The sequence below is a fragment of the Ischnura elegans genome, assembly GCF_921293095.1.
Source record: "Ischnura elegans chromosome 13 unlocalized genomic scaffold, ioIscEleg1.1 SUPER_13_unloc_1, whole genome shotgun sequence".
Classification (NCBI taxonomy): Eukaryota; Metazoa; Arthropoda; class Insecta; order Odonata; family Coenagrionidae; genus Ischnura; species Ischnura elegans.
Genome location: NW_025791657.1, coordinates 4,758,629 through 4,775,380, shown reverse-complemented (window position 1 = coordinate 4,775,380; position 16,752 = coordinate 4,758,629). Strand labels below are relative to the sequence as shown.

The 16,752-nt window shown below is 37.5% G+C and overlaps 1 protein-coding gene across 2 annotated transcripts in view; it reads left to right on the top strand.

Moving 5' to 3' along the window:
- Positions 1-16,752, top strand: part of LOC124172146 (zinc finger protein 665-like) — a 61,053-nt gene that overhangs the window by 13,732 nt on the left and 30,569 nt on the right. For both annotated transcript variants that reach the window (XM_046551556.1, XM_046551557.1), the window contains one exon: positions 9,886-10,005. In XM_046551556.1, the coding sequence (XP_046407512.1) occupies positions 9,886-10,005 (120 nt within the window). The remainder of the gene's footprint in view (positions 1-9,885; positions 10,006-16,752) is intronic.

Sequence of the window (16,752 nt, the reverse complement as noted above, 5' to 3'; positions counted from 1 at the left end):
ATCTGAGCATTGTCAAATTTTAAACGAAGTTCTAAGGTCATGATTAACGCATTTAACGCAGCATTAATTTCCATGTTGATGTTTATACATAACTCGAGATATAAGTTAATATTTGTCGAAGAATTTCGTTTAAAAATTTTAAACACTGCTCAAAAGACAAATAATTCAATTCTTAGAGTATATTTCTTGAGAAATGAACAAATATTTATTTCGAAAATTGACTGTATAAACAACTGAGTGACAGCTGTCCCGTACTGCTGAGAGGGGTTCTAAAAGATGAAGGGTCCGGGTACCTGCTCCTGGATTCCGAGGGTTAATCCTAAACCCCGAAGCGTTGGGTCCCGAGACAAAGATTCCGTAAACCCATGACTGCCCTAAAAGGGGGAGAGCTAGCAATCGTATATATACGGCTTTCGATCTCCTGGCCGGGTAAATCTCACACGTATATATATGCCCGTTGTCTCCCGGGTCAGGAAACGTCCACACGTATATATACGTGCACAGTAGGGAAAAGGTTAAAAAAAAAACAATTTTCTCCTGCTAGGTAAATAATTTTCTGCATAACAAATTCTAGTGATACTTCTGGAAACACTCATGACACAATCGAGGCTCAGCCAGGCAGGTGGGGCTATAAAATGATATGTCCTGGTGGACATTCTTCTTGAAGCACTGATTACATCTCTTCTATTTTCGTCTTTTCTGTCTTTTGTGTTTTTCATATAATCAGGGAAATGTCCTGATAAGCCTTGGTTTTGGATGAGGTGGGCTAGGATGACTATCTCCTCAAAGGGGTCGAAGGTACAGATATTGTCATGAGAGATTCTATAATTTGAATTTGAAAGTCAAAGAGAGGAATTTTCCAAAAAATTTCTGTGAATAAGAAATAACGGTTCAGTAACAATAAGTTCAGCAGGTGGGTTCCCAATTTTTAGTACCATTAGATGGGTTTCCTTTCAATGGGAAAGTAAGACATCATTTGATCCTAATGATCGATGCCACAATTGTAATTGCTGTATTCAACCACTGTCTGAGGCTTTCTTGGTGTTCACCCTCATTTTTTTGTGGATTCAATCATTTTTTTTTGCACTGAATTCAGCGCTGATCATCCGCACTTCACTCTTATCATTCCACCATAAGATACAGATATCATCCTCAGGAAAGGCCTCCACTCCCTCTCCTTTCTTTAATTCCTGGGAGAGCATAACAGGAAGAATACCTTTCTTGCCTCTCCACAGTGTCCCCATCGCTTTAGTTTTTCCATTTGGATGGAATCTAGAACTGGCCACACTGTTATAAAATTTATCCATATAAAAGGATGGGCCGCAGTCAAAATCTTCTACATCATCATCTTCTACAAATGCCCTTTTCCAGACACTTTTGAGTTGGAAGATGCTTGGTATTCGAAGGTTTGGATTGCAAAACCCTTTGCTTCCGTCAACATATACAACTTTATTGCGTACCTGTAGTGCTTTCCCCTCATCTATTCACCATATCCCAGCCTAGCACTTCTTGGAACCATAGACTCTTCCAAACTTAGGTCACGAGAGAGGGTCACTACTTTCTCCATTGTTTCCTTGAATGCGTCTATAACGGGGCTAATTTTGAATAATCAGTTGGTCAGAGGAGTGTTAGAGTCAGAGAACGTTGATAGGTTCTCGTGGAGTTGAAGGGCTTGGAGAAATGACATGAATTGATCATACGACTTCTCTCTCCTGCGGCAATGCCAGTCATAAAAGGGATGAGCTTTTCAATAATGAGAGATACAGAAAATTTTGATAATTCTTACATGAAAAATGAGGCAAAAATGTGGGGAAATTCTTCTATGGTTAAATATTTCGCCTAAGTAATTTTCCTTCAGGACACGCATTGCGCATTTTATATCCTCGTGCCAGATCAGTTTCTCTGAGTTTGGCGGCATGAGATTGGGTTTGGGGAAGTTGATCTCTTAAGGCCTGGTTACACGGTGCATTAACCTGTATGGGTTAATGTATGAATGTAATGTAATGTAATGTATGTTGCCGTCTGTTTGCATGTCTGAATTCATGGATGTTTGCACGAACGAGAAGCATGAATGAGCGGTTACACAGTACATGCGTTCGCACAAGTTTTCACACATTTTCTCGTAACGCGAGGCGTTTAGTTTTTGTTTATTCCCTTTACAGTGCGTAAGTTTTAAATGTGTAAACAGTATCATTAGCTGGGAAGCAGACGATACCTACCAGAAAATAATTCCCTTTTCTTTGTTTCCTGTAGGACCAGGAAATTTCACGTACTGGTAATATATTTGCGCTGCCGTGTAAACAGTGGTGTTCATTGTAGTTGCCGAAGTTGTTTCATTTTGTGCCAGTAATATTTATTTATATTTAATATTTATCGTTATCGCTCACTTAATGTTATCTCAATAGTACTCTATTTATTTCAAACCGTTATCAATGTTGAAATTTGTAGACACATCTTGTTTTTAAGCCGTGTTTACTAGACATTTTTCTGTCATCTGTTTCACTAAGTGTAGATGATGTATGAGAGTAGATATTTTTAATACTGTTCTACTTTTGTCCGGGACGGTTATAAAGTTAAGAAGATATTTGCTGTTGATGGAAAAGATGTTGGTTTAGAGATCTGGTAGATTTATGAATTTGCTAATGTTAGTCGTCTTTTTGTGGTGGGCCAGTGCATTCCCACCTCAGACATATAAAAGGTAGAATTGTCGTTAATTCGTATGATATAAATTATATTTAAATGTGTTCTATTAGTCGTATATAGCCGTTGTATATCACAAATGTTGTGTTGAAAACTCTGTTATAACCTCACAGATTGTTTTGTTCCGGCATAATGCAACCAATAAGATACCATAGGCATAATCTTGGTATGTCCGGCATACGTACAGGGATATTCTGTATGAATATTAGTGTAGATGCAAATGGTGAGTTTGTGGTAGGATTCAAACACTTACGATACAGTACAAATACGCGTTAAGAGTTACTGAATAGCCCTGCAGATGACAACTAAATGTGTTGTTTCCTTTGTTTCCCACCAGGTGGCTCTGTTATGAGTTCAACTTGTGCGAATGCATGAACGAAATTAGAACAGGTTCTATTTCCCGTTCACGCGTTCATGCATTCGTTCATTTTGGGGTGGTTACAGAATGAATTTTTCCATTCATTCTCGCGTTCATACATTTAGACATTAATCCCTAAGCGTTAATGCACCATGTAACCAGGCCTTTAGGCATTTTTTGTTGGGGAGGATGCCAAATAAAATACTTGCAAGGATTTAGAATATTATGGAAAAAATCAAGTAATGTAATACAAATGTTAGTGAATGTAAGTATGGGGAAGGCTAGCTATTGTGCATGAAATGTAAATAGTAAAAAATAAACTGCAATGTAGAACCAGGACTTCACTGAAGTTATTGTAAGATTTATGCAATTATGGTTATTATTTCAAGCGTAGCAGCAAATAAACATAATAAAGTTAAAAACAAATTTTGCTGTGATTTCATCATAGCAAATAAAATTCTCCCCGAATCTTTTAAGTCATAAGAAAGGAAGCATTTATTATATATCATAAGGATTAAATTACACATAACTGGAGTATGTCCGAAATTAGGTAACCAGCCAAGCAATTAATCATGATAGCGTTAATTGATAATAAAAATAAAAATAACTGCAAGCGAAAAATATTTCCATTCCTTCTCGTAAAACCAATTAAATAAACACATGTTAATCATTGTGTGAAAATTCATAAAGAAAGATAAAATACCTTGTAATAAAGTATCTTGTCTATCCTTGTCAACTGTAAAAGGATATTTTTTATTTCGCTTTTAATATTTGTAAAAGTTTTTGTTGAAGGTATACGAACAATTGTGAGAAATTATTGCTTCTTTCTGTATTATAAAATAAAAGTAATAATGAAATAGATTGTAAAAACCCACCCCCAAAGACGTACTTGCGGAGCAAAATCAGCTAATATAGAAAAACTAAAGAAAAAATAGAAAAGAATTTTTTTTTTTTGAGTTTTCCACTCGGCAAACAGGCAAAGAGTGGTGACTGACCCTCTTTGATGCCATAGCACCGGTGGCTGGCGCTCAGGGTGGAATATAATGCAGAAGGGAATGATGACGTAACCCTTACGTCATCAGCCACTCGGTAGCCACTGCCATGACGTAGACATTACGTCATGAGCACAGAATGTGTGAACCCCCATTAGCCTTGATTCCTAGCTGTGCCCCTGCCTGTAATAGGTACAAATTTTTGATGAAAATAATTTTTTTTCCGTGGCATGTCTTGATTTGCTCATAAGAAGGAAAAAAAATTATTTGAGTAATTGTTTATAAATTGTTTAATAACTAAGACAATGTCATAATAGACTTGTTGAAATTCAAAATAAGTACACAGATAATGAGGATTTTACTGCACTCCATTGCAAATGTTGAGAAAATACTGATCTCTGCACCTATTGTTGTGCTGTGGACATTTTTTAATAAAACATGTTATGCACTATGAATGAAAATATAAATTAAACTTCTACGGGATGGAATAGTGTCTCCTTTATGTTGTCCCTTTGACTATTATGCTGTAAACACCATCTATTGGTAGCATCCAAGCTGCATTCTCATTACTGGAGTAAGGATTAACGCATTCAATGCCGGCCCGATTTTCATGAATGTCGTCAGATTTGGCCGATAAAATGAGAAAGAAAAAAAGAGAGTAGTTTCTGCGCCATATCTGTAACTTCCGTTGAAATAGTGCACTATTTACAAACGGTGCACACGGTTCAAAATAGGGTACCAGGATCAATCGAAGGGAGGAAGTAGTTATCACTCGTTTGAGGATAGGGCACTGCCCTCTGTCTCATGCCTTTCTTTTTACCGAAGAGAAGCAAGCTCCTCAATGTGATGAGTATAGATGCCCTTTAAGCATCCGACATATCTTGACAGAGTGCGAAAAATACCGTGACGCGCGAACACGGTTCAATCTAGATGGGGACCTAGAATCTATTCTAGGAGACCACCCCACCAATCTAAGTAGTACAATTTTGTTTCTCAAGGAAATAGGTCTTTTCAATAAAATTTAAAAGCTTCCCTCTATTTTATGTAAACAAATTGCGTAGTAAAGATCCATTTATAAAGCGTCTTGAATCAAATGATTGAGTAGTGGTGCAAAATGACCTTGCCGTCGACGCACCCTTAATCTCAATTCTACTACTACTACCTTCAAAACAAATATGATATGTTACCTTAATTAACTTTCAATCTTCTTTTCCTCAAATTTACATGGTTATAATCACAATCGATTGAATACAAATTTACTCAGGATATTAAACTGTGAAGTTAAACATGGATTAACACTAGAATGCCGGGAAATTGGCATACCCCAAGAATGCCGGGAGGGCGTCGTTATGACACCCATGTTCCTATAGACGTGTTATATTGCAGATTGTTTTTTTTCTTAGTCGTTAGTGTTGAATCGTCATCTTCATTGTAATACTTGTTTTTGGTTTCTTAAAGTTAAAAAAATGTGGAATATACTTATCTCATAGGCTAATAAATTTTTGAAAAAATGATAAACAGCTGATATTTATTGAAATTAATAGGTAGAAATTAAAAAGTTTGTAGTTGAGGATAAAATTGAATTAAATCATAATATTGATTGTAAATGCAAAAATTTATATTTCCAAATGCATAGTTGAAAACTGTGCCAATAAACAAGTGAGGACAGTTACTCAATCCACTTCCTAGATCTTACGATTTCCCTCAAAGAAGGCAAACATGACTTCGCAATCTACCGGAAAAGTACCTTTACAGATGTACTTATCCCCGCAGACTCAAACCATCCTTACTCTCACAAGATTGCAGGCATTAACTCTATGCTAAACAGACTCCTTTGTATCCCAATGACTGCTTCAAGTTTCAACCAGGAACTTGATGTTATTAAATCTATATGTTCTAATAACGGCTATCATGATGACCTCATCCGTAAATTACTGGCCAAAAAAACCCGAATAAGAGTATCGCCATCTCGAAATAGGGGAGCTTCCTGAAGGCGATGCACACAATCAGAAGACTCGGAAATGGATATTAGTCACATACAGAGGTGGATAAAGGCCCGAAAGGCAGAGCTTGTCAATAGGATAGTTTCCTATTATTTTTTTATTGCCTAAATCGAAAGTTTAGTACTCCTGGAGTACGCATTTCACGCTCCTAGATTTTTGGAATGACGATGACTATTTTTTGCGATTAAACGGAAAGTGAAAATTTTCAAGCACGCCAAAATTCAACGGCTAAGTAGGAATGCTGGTAAAACTCCAAGTGACGTATTTCTGGTTCCAGCTGTCGCCTTGTTAGGTGACCTTGGGGCAAGTCTTTGAGCACTGATACGACCCAGGCTGCTAGCAGTAAGGATTAATAAAATGTCCCTGAGAAAGCGGTAAAAACTAATTTTCAATCATTTATCTTAAAATTCCGCACTTCATTAATCTTGCACCCCTTATCCTCGTGGGTATTCCATACCCCCACACATCCTGGTATTAGTTGCACCTAAACCCCCCCTGCCCTAATAAGGTGGTTTCGTTTTATTTTTTTTGCATAAATCAAAAGATTATTACTCCTGGAGTACGCATTTCACACTTTAAGATTTTTAAATGATGATATCTATTTTTTGCGATTAAATTAAAAGTGAAAATTTTCAAGCACATGAAAATGCAACGACTAAGTATGAATGCCAGGAAAAGCCCGTGTGACATCATTCTGGTTCCCACCGCTGCAAAATGAGGTGGCCTTGAGGCGAGGACATGTGTGCCGCTAGGTACAGGCTGCTGATGCTGGCTGTTAGCAGGTAGCAGAGTATCCTGCTAGCAGGTAGCACTTGGATTAATTATGGATTATTAATACCTCATTAAACGAAGGAAACTTTCCGACCTTAGGCAGTTTTAATAGGTGATTTTTAAGACATATTTCCCTGAGCTCTGTGCCTCATGCATGCATTTGAAATCTCAGATGATGTAAAACTTCTATCTACTCGTATAGAAACTAGGTCCCTGTGACGTCACGTGAAGTGGAATCGCATGGGCGCCAATCTGGCCTTTTTCAAATGAGGTTAAAATTGATCATTAACATTCATTTAAACTGAGATTTCTAAAATCAAATAATTTGTATATTGTGAGTACACTAATGGTGGGTAAGGAATCACAATCAATGCCTTTCATTTTTGCTGATGAAGGAAACTACCCCATTGACATGCTCCGTATCTTGGCTTAGATGGGGCCACGTCAATTAACGTGCACGTCAATGTATGCTGAATAAGTTAAAGTAAATACAAACCCCCCTCCCCCAGAGCCCAGAGAAATTTTTAAGTTTAACCCATTTTACTTAATTGGATTGGTATTACTAATATAATAGTGTTAGGATTAATAAAATATCCCTCAGAAAGCCATAAAACTCACCATTTTGAACCATTTATCTTAAAATTCCGCAATTTATTAACCTTGAACCTACGGCTTATCCTGGTGGGTATTCCATACCCCAACACACCCCGGTATTAGTTGCACCTAAACCCCCTTCCAGCCTTAATGCCTAGCTGCACCCCTGTACAGCAAAACATGTTGAAAATTTTCCTAACATTTTTTTGTTCTATAGATTGAACTCATTGATATTTTTTCTATTTTTTCCGGACTATTTTGTGTCTATTATCATAGCTGAAAGTAGACCGTTCGATGGATGCACCCCATGTAGGTAGTCACGACAGAACTAGGAGTGAAATTGATAGTAGTTGGTCTTATATGTAAACCAAAATCCTCTATTTTAGTAATGTATATTTTAATTACAAAATATAATTTATTTTATTTTATGGTGGATTTCTAGAATACTTAATGCTCTAATGGGTTAAATCAGCTATTTCAAGTGGTTAGCATCCTTAATCCCTGCACCTTATTTGCCCGTGAAGCTCAAATCAATTTGTCCGTCAGCGAAGTGAGTGGCGACTTCTGTAAACACATTTAAAGGCACAGTAGGTGACAACACATTAAGAGCCCGACTTGAGGATCATGACGGGGAAAATTAACCCTTTCCTGCCGGAGTCTACAATTGGAAAACGTTCCCGTGCTACAAGTAGCATAAGAATATTTTAAATGCTCCGTACAGAGCTCTTTTTTGGGGTGGAGTTACCCTGGTATTTTCGTTCCTCAGATTTGTGGCCCAGCTCAACGGGGAGCCCATCGCTTACCTCGACCACTGGACTTCACCCTCTAACCCTATCATAGCACGAATCCACACTCAACATATTGCGTTACCAGTGATTTTTTCAACCAAACATTGTACTTGATTTGAAATTATCTATTCTTCTAAAAGAATTACTTACGTTTTCTTAAGCATTGTGAAATTTTAAACGGGTTCCTAGCGTTAATAACTAGGTTAGAAAATATAAGGTAATATGACTATAAGTCTGGAAGTCTGTTATTTTTAATGCTAAAGTTCCGTTTAAAAATTGATTGGTCACAGAACAAAATGAAGAATTCATTTCAAAGTATAAAAACATAGTAGTATGCAATAAAATATATCACTGAAAAAATTATTGAAAAGGTAACTACTATGCAATGGATTCCTGCAGTGAGGATGGTCATAAATGAGTGGGAGGTTTGGGCTTTATTGCCTAGTAGTGGCCCTAAGGTCTCGCTAAGCTGTGTCTCAGGCCATGCCTGAATGCATCAGACAATTGCTACCTCAGCGGTCACTTCCCTTCCCTAGTGTCGGCTAGAGCCGATGTCCGGTCATCTGTGCTGAAAAATCCACGACTGCTATACCCAACGTCAGGTGTTCTGCGCATGAAAAAGGCTGTCGGATCCACCCGATGTCCGGCACGTAAGGGTGAAAGATTCCGGAGAAAATTTCTTCCGTCACATCATTTGCCTTAATTCCTAGCCGCACCCCTTTTGTCAGCCATTTCATGATAATTTGTACATTGTGAGTACTCCAATGGTGGGTAAGGAATCGCAATCAATGCACTTCGTTTCCTTTGATGAAGGAAACTACCCTATTGATGTGCTCCGTATCTCGGCTTGGACAGGGCCACTTCAATTCATTCAACTAACAGAATAGTGTAAGGATGAATAAAATATCCCTCAGAAAGCCATAAAACTCACCATTTTGAATCATTTATCTTAAAATTCCGCAATTTACTAATCTCATACCTATCACTTATCCTGGTGGGTAGTCCATACCCCCACACACCCTGGTATTAGTTGCACCTAAACCCTTCCCCCCCTCCCTTAATTCCTAGCTGCACCCCTGATGTCAGCCTTTACGTTAGCTGCTGTGTTTTTAGGGTGTAAGGCATGTAAGCCTTAGGAGCTGTTTAATTTAAAAAATGGCCATATGTATGCTTGATTATGCACATGTAGGGCAAGATCAGTTTACGCTGGGGCTGATGATGTTCCAAGGTTCAGGTGGCCCTGCAATTTCGATGAAACAAATGGCCATTATTCTAAATAAATATGAAAAAATGATGATAATAGCTTTATCTTTATTGATTGATGGAATTCAGGACTTTGAAGTCCTCTCCTACAATCAAGCTGAGGACACGCAAATATTCCAAGGTCTTGATGGGGGAAGGCCACCCAGTTGGGAATTGAACCTGCAACCTCTGGGTTGGAAGGTGTAGAATTTACCCACTTAAAATGTGGCTTGCACATTGAGAAGAATTCCACACTAAGGTGTGCAGAGTAAACTGGTCATGTCTGCCATTTCATTTTAGGTTGTCACTAAAATCATGTGCAAATATGATTTCAGCCAGCTTGAGTGGTCTCGGGAGGTTTTACTGTTATTTTTTATAAACATTTACATTATTAATTGTTTTGCTTTCATTGATTGACACTCAGCATTATCTTCTAGTGTACTGTGAAAGCGGAGAATGAAGATCACCTCAGTGAAGGTATTTGTCCCGTGACGTACACACCAGATCCAGCTGGAATTCCAAGCAATGCCATAGACCCATTGGCAACAGATGATTTGGTGAGTGTACTTTTGCTTTGTTTAGCACAGTTTTGCTATGACATATACAGGGTGTTTCAAAAAGGACTTTACAACTTTGAAAATTCATATAAATTTTATTAAACAAGGTACAGGGCTGGTTGAGGTGTTGTTGTAAAGGAAAACAGTTCAAGTTTAAACTCGCATAGTCCGCTAGTACCTAATCGCGCCGCACAAGCGCAAGTGACAGTTACGTTAAAGATGCCTTCACTGGACCGGAGCGTGCTAGTTGTGTGTTTTGGTTTGAAGAATCAAAGTCTGCGACAGCAGTTAAGCGAAATTTTCGTACCAAGTACGCTAAAGATCCTAGTAGGCCTACAATTTATGAGTGGCATAGGTGTTTTGTAGAAACAGGGTGCTCAGTGAAACATAAAAAATCCTCAGGTCATCCAAGCACATCCGACGAAATATAGTAGTATAGTATATTTTATTATCCAAAGACCAGATTACACTGGTATAGGAGTCGTCAGGTAACATAAAAAATAACACAGGTACATAAAATAAATAACACAGGTTCATAAAAAATATAAAAAAAATATAAAAGACAAATAATTATGCACTATTACCCTGAAGAAATTCATCTACAGAATAATATAATTTATCTAGTAAAAAGCGTTTAGCTTGTCTTTTAAATGAACCAGAAGTTTTACAATTTTTACCTGGATGGTAATTTATTGTACAGGCGTAACCCTATAGTTTCTGGATCTAGAAAGGCTGATTTAGTCCTGACATAATTATAATGAATGGTATCATGACCTCTTGTGTAATAATCATGGACATCACAGTTTTTTAGGGAACTCATAGAAATTAGTTTTGATAAACATGAGGACAGAAAGAATATACACACATGGGAGTGGGAGAATATTGAGTCTTTTAAAAATAGGTCGACATGGGGCATTATAAGGAGCAAAGACCATAAGTCGTGCAATTTTCTTTTGCAGCCTAAAAAGCTAGACTGAAGCATGTGATGATCCCCAGTAAATAATGCTAGTAATGATGCGGGAGTAAAATTGGCCATAATAAAGTGTTAACAGCACGTCAGAACTAACAGAAAATCTAATGAAACGTATAAGAAAACAAGTGGAGCATAGAATTTTAAGTAGATAACAGATATGTTCATCCCAAGATAGATTTGACGAGATTGTAAGTCCTAGGAATTTAACAACTTGCGCTTGGCGCATAAATTGACCATCATGGGCAAGATTAAGGTCAACACCATGTTTTCTCCTGAGATTAAAGTGCATGGCTAGGGATTTATCAACATTTATATCTAAGCAATTTAAAGAACGCCAGTCACTCAACTGCTGAAGAAGTATTTCACTTTTCTCAATTGTGCACTGTAGTGATGTGGATGAAACTAGAATGTTAGTATCATCATCATAAAGGACAATCTTTGAACATTCTGTTTGTAGATTATGAGGGAGATCATTAATATATATCAGAAATAATATAGGGCCCAAAATAGATCCCTGAGGGACTCCACAATAAACATCTTTAGGCGTGGAGTTGTACACAGAACCTTCAATATTCAAACTAACTCTTTGAGATCTATCCAATAAATAGGATTGAATCCAGTTATTTGGGATACCACAAATGCCTAACTTTTCCAGTTTCTTTAACAGTAAGTGATGGTTAACATTGTTAAAGGCCTGTGAGAAGTCAATAAATAAGCCCACGGTATCTAATTTGTTATCTAGTGATGCAAGAATGAAATCCACAGCATCATGCACAGCTGTTGAGGTGGACCTATTTTTTCTAAAACCATGCTGGCTTGATGAGATAAGGTTATGTGATTCTAGAAATGACACAAGTCTAGTATAGAAAACTTTCTCAAATATTTTGGCAAACAGTGACTGGAGAGAAATTGGGCGATAGTTACTCAAATCATTGGTATTACCCTTCCGTTTGAAGATTGGAATGACTTTGGATTCTTTTAGTGCCTTTGGAAATATACCTAATCGAAGGGATTCATTGACTAGGAACAACAAGGGGTCCAGAATATAAGGATAAGATGCTGAAATGATTCTACCAGGAATACCATCATTACCAGGACTGTGATTAGAGCCCAACCGAAGTATTATGGTTTTGAGTTCAGTGACTGTACATGGGGTGAGAAAGAAAGAATGAGGGTTGTGTTGAACTGTTGCCAGAACATCGAAGGATGAAGGTATCACAGTATTTGCTGGTGGTGAAAAGTGTTGCACAAACTCATTGGCAAGATAGGAAAAATTAGAGGTAGGGTTACCACCTGTATCTAGTGGGTTAGGCAAACAGGTTTTAGTAATTTTTTTATTACTGTTGATAATGTTCCAAATTTCTCTTGGTTTATTTGATGCTGCTAAAATCCTATTATCATTAAATGAACGTTTAGCATTGTTTTGTGTTTTACGATAGACCTTTTGTCGTTGAGTAAGTGAGACAAAGTGAGACTACCGATGGGATGTCTGCAGAATAACCAACGGAAGCCACATAGAACATCTTTAGTTTATGGTAAAAAAGATATCCGCCATGAAATATTCCAATGTCCTTTACCATAATAACAATACTTTTCCCTTACTATATCAAATGTGAATAAGTAAACTTGAGGTGTGTTATAAGCCTTCATTTGACCATTCATGGTTACTCATCATCTTTGTTAATGAAAAGCTTCTCTGCTATGTTTCTGTGCAAGTTTTTGTCTAGCCCCTACATTTCCTGACCTATTCTGGCTGCTTTTTCAAGGAAGATTAAGGGAATCAAAATCCCAAAAGTTTAGGCCCATTTGCCCAAAAGTTTTTTCAACTTACATAGAGATGTGTTGTTCTTGAAGAAATGATTCAAAATGAATGGTTCAATGCTCTGAGCAGAAAAGGGGGCATACAGCTGCTCTGATCACTCACCTTTGCTCACTGAGCAATTGAGGGCTCTGATATTATGGTATTTCCCATTTATGTGAGCATAGAAACACCATGCTCACTTCCAATCGTCACAAAACAGAAGGAAGGATCATCATCATTAGTCCTAAGATTTGTTTTTGTTTGGTTGGCAACTGATAAATTGATGAGTGTTCTATTACTTTATTTAGCGAAGTTTTTCTATGACACAAATTCAGTCCTCCATTGAATATTCCAATATTAATTGCCAGAAAAACAAAACCTTTGCCTTAAATTTATCAAATCTGAATAAGTAAAATTTAGATGTGTTATAATTCTTCCTTAGAATTTTCATGGATACTCGTCATGTTAGTTAACCCTTTCAAGATGGTGGAGTTCTCTCCCTAGCATGACTGCTGGATTGAGCCTCAAAGAGACTCCTCCATACCCTCTGTATGGAGCATTCTTGCAGGTCATTTGTTAATAAGGGGTCTTGCCGACCTTTTTCCACCCTTCCTAGGAGGGACTACACATGATCTCGGACTCCGAGGGTAATTGGCCTCTCTCCTTTAGGGGTTTATAACCTTACAGGCGGCATTGGTATGCAGTCAGTGATGATTTGTTTGTATAAATTAGCTTTATAGAAAATTTTTGCTTGCAAGTAAATTGCAGACTTTGAATTGAATTCCTCATTTTATTCGGAGAATCGTCAAATTTTGAACGAAACACGACCGTCAATATTAATGCATTTAATGCGGAAACAATTTCCATGTTAATGTTTATGCTGAAATTGAGATATAAGTTAATATTTGTGGTAGAATTTTGTGTAAAAATTTTATATGCTGCTCCAAATGAAAAGAATGCAATTCTTATGTTACATTTTTTGAGAGAGGAACAAATATTTATCTCGAAAACTGACTGAATGAACAATAGGGTAGTTTCCCTCATCAAAGAAAATGACTTGACTTGACTTTGTGTTTATTTAACCAGGCAATGAAAGGCATTGATTGCGATTCGTTACCCACCATTAGTGTATTCATAATATACTAATTATTCGGTTTTAGAAATACCAGTTAAGACAAATGGCAAGGGTCAATTTTATCCTCATTTGAAAAAGGCCAGATTGGCACCCACGCGATGCCACTCCACGTGACGTCACAGGGACCTAGTTTCTATACAAGGAGATAGAAGTTTTACATCCTTTGAGGTTACCAATGCATGCATGAGGCACGGAGCTCAGGGAAATATTTCTTAAAAATCACCTATTAAAACTGGCTATAGTCGGTAAGTTTTCCTCGTTTGATAAGGTATTAATAATCCTTATTTAAGCCAAGGGCTACCAGCTAGCATGGTCCTCTGCTACCTAATAGCATCCTGCGTCGTATCAGGGCTCAGAGCCTCGCGAAAAGGTCACCTCCTTGCGGCAGCGGGAACCAGAATGACGTCACACTGAGTTTTCCCGGCATTCATACTTACCTGTCGTGTTTTCGCGTGCTTGAAATTCTTCACTTTACATTTAATTGCGAAAAATAGATATTGTCATTTAAAAATCTAAAAGCGTGAAATACGTACTCCAGGAGTAATATAATCTTTCGATTTAGGCAATAAAAAAATAATAGGAAACCACCCTATTGAATGATTGAGGTCACTTACCGCAAAAAGGGGTAATATAAGATGAGGGGTGTGGGTATGTAATTGCCCTGGATTTCGATAATACGGCCTTGTGTGGTCAGGAAACTAAGACTTCACGAGCTTCCGACCGTCACAAAAGGGAGAGAGTAAGGAAGCATATATTTTTGCCGTTCGTTTGCCTGCTTTGGAAAAAATCTCCAACAAAAATTTGCATCTTTTGTCTCCCATATCAAGAAACATCCTGACGCATATTTTTGTAGTTAATAGGGAGAGGTTTAAAGGAAGGCTTCAGGGCCGTACCAATTTTCAAGCTGCCCCCCTACATTTCCAAACCGGTTCTGATCACTTTTTCAACGGAGATCAAGGGACTGAAATTCCCAAAAGTTTTAATTTCTCATCAAGATAGAGGTGTCTCTAGGGCTCACACTCAATGGTGAATACCTTTAAAACCGTGAATCATCTGTGAATTTTGTCACAAAACCTTAAAAATCTCTCAAACTTGATTTTAGAATGACGATTGATGGATCAAAGGAATAAATCAAAATGTCCATCATATTTTAGCGTCAGTTTGGTGCAGACACTGCCCACGAATTTATCTGCACACGTATATTCAAAGCGCAATTATTGTATCCATGTATAACGATGACACATAGACGTTAAGCCTGTACCAAAGCTGGAAGACTGGTAACCAAAGTGTTAATGAACACTCGCGAAAATTAATTTCCCTGGCACCTAGGTCCCCCTATTTTCCCACTCACAACCTTTAGCCGGAGCTGAATTTTGCTATCGATAGGTGATGTCGTGAGGGATAGACACTTTCATTTCATTTTTCTGCATTATAATATGAAATTAGTACTGTAATAGATTGTAAAAACTCACCCCCAAAGACATACTTGCAGAGCAAAACCGGGTAAAATAGAAAAACAGAAAAAATTGGAAAAAAAAATTTTCCGGAGTTTTCTGTGTGGCAAACAGGCGAAGAGTGGTGACTGACCCTCTCCCATACCATAACACCGGCGGCTGGTGCTCAGGGCAGAATAGAACGCAAATGGGAATCATTACGTAATCCTTAGGTCATCAGCCACTCTGTAGCGACTGCCGTGACGTAGATGTTACGTTATGACTACGGAACGTGTTAACCCCCCCTAGCCTTAATTCCTAACTGTGCCCCTGCGTGTAATAGGTACACATTTTTGATGAAAATAATTTTTTTTTCCATGGCATGGCAAAATGTTATACATTAATTAATTAATTAATGACTAATCATTAATTTCCCTGGCACCTAGGTCCCTCTATTTTGCCGCTCACAACCTTTAGCCAGAGCTGAATTTTGCTATCGACAGGTGATGTCGTGAGAGATAGGCACTTTCATTGCTGTATTTGCATTTTTGGTGTCTGTTGCATTTTGTTTATTTTTAGTTGACGTGCGATTGTTTAGAGCTACGATTGACGGATCAAAAGAAAAATTGATTTGTTGATCATATTTCAATGTCAGTCATGCATTTATCTGCACAAGTATATTCGAAGCGGAAGTATTGGTCAGTGTGCCATGACGACACATTGACTATAAGCTTGCATCAAATCCTGAAGACTGGAGACCAAAGTGTTCATTAACCCTGGTGAAATTTCTTCTACTATGCTCCTTCCATTTTCCCACTAACAACCTAAAGCTAGCTCTGAATTTTTCTAACAATAAGTGATGTCATAAGAGATAGCACTTTTATTGCTTCGTTGGCATTCACTGCATCTGTCAGGCCTCCCACTCTACCGTGAAAACCTTAAAACCGTGAATAAGCCGTGAATTTTGTCTACCGTGAAAAAAACTGGAAATAGCCGTGAAAGTCGTCGTAAAACCTTAACACTTTGAGTGCCAGCCACTAATTTTATAGCCCTACTGCAAAAATCCAGCCATTTTTACTAAATATACTATTTTTTACAAACATTAGCATCAAAAATATATTTATATCAATGTGTATTTCAATAAAAATTAACTTTGCTCTTCTTTATGAATGAGTTGAATAACATTTATTGCTAAATTTTAAATATATGTTTTAACAATGAAAACCTATTGTTTTTTTAAATAAAAAAGTTGCAACAATTTATGTACCGCCATGAAATGCATAATTTTTTTTATCACGCTCAATTTAAACTATTTAAACCATGGAAACCATAAAAAAGCACTGTACCAAGCATAGCATTCAAAATCCTGGATGACAAAATGGGTCACTGCGCCCTCAAGAAACTT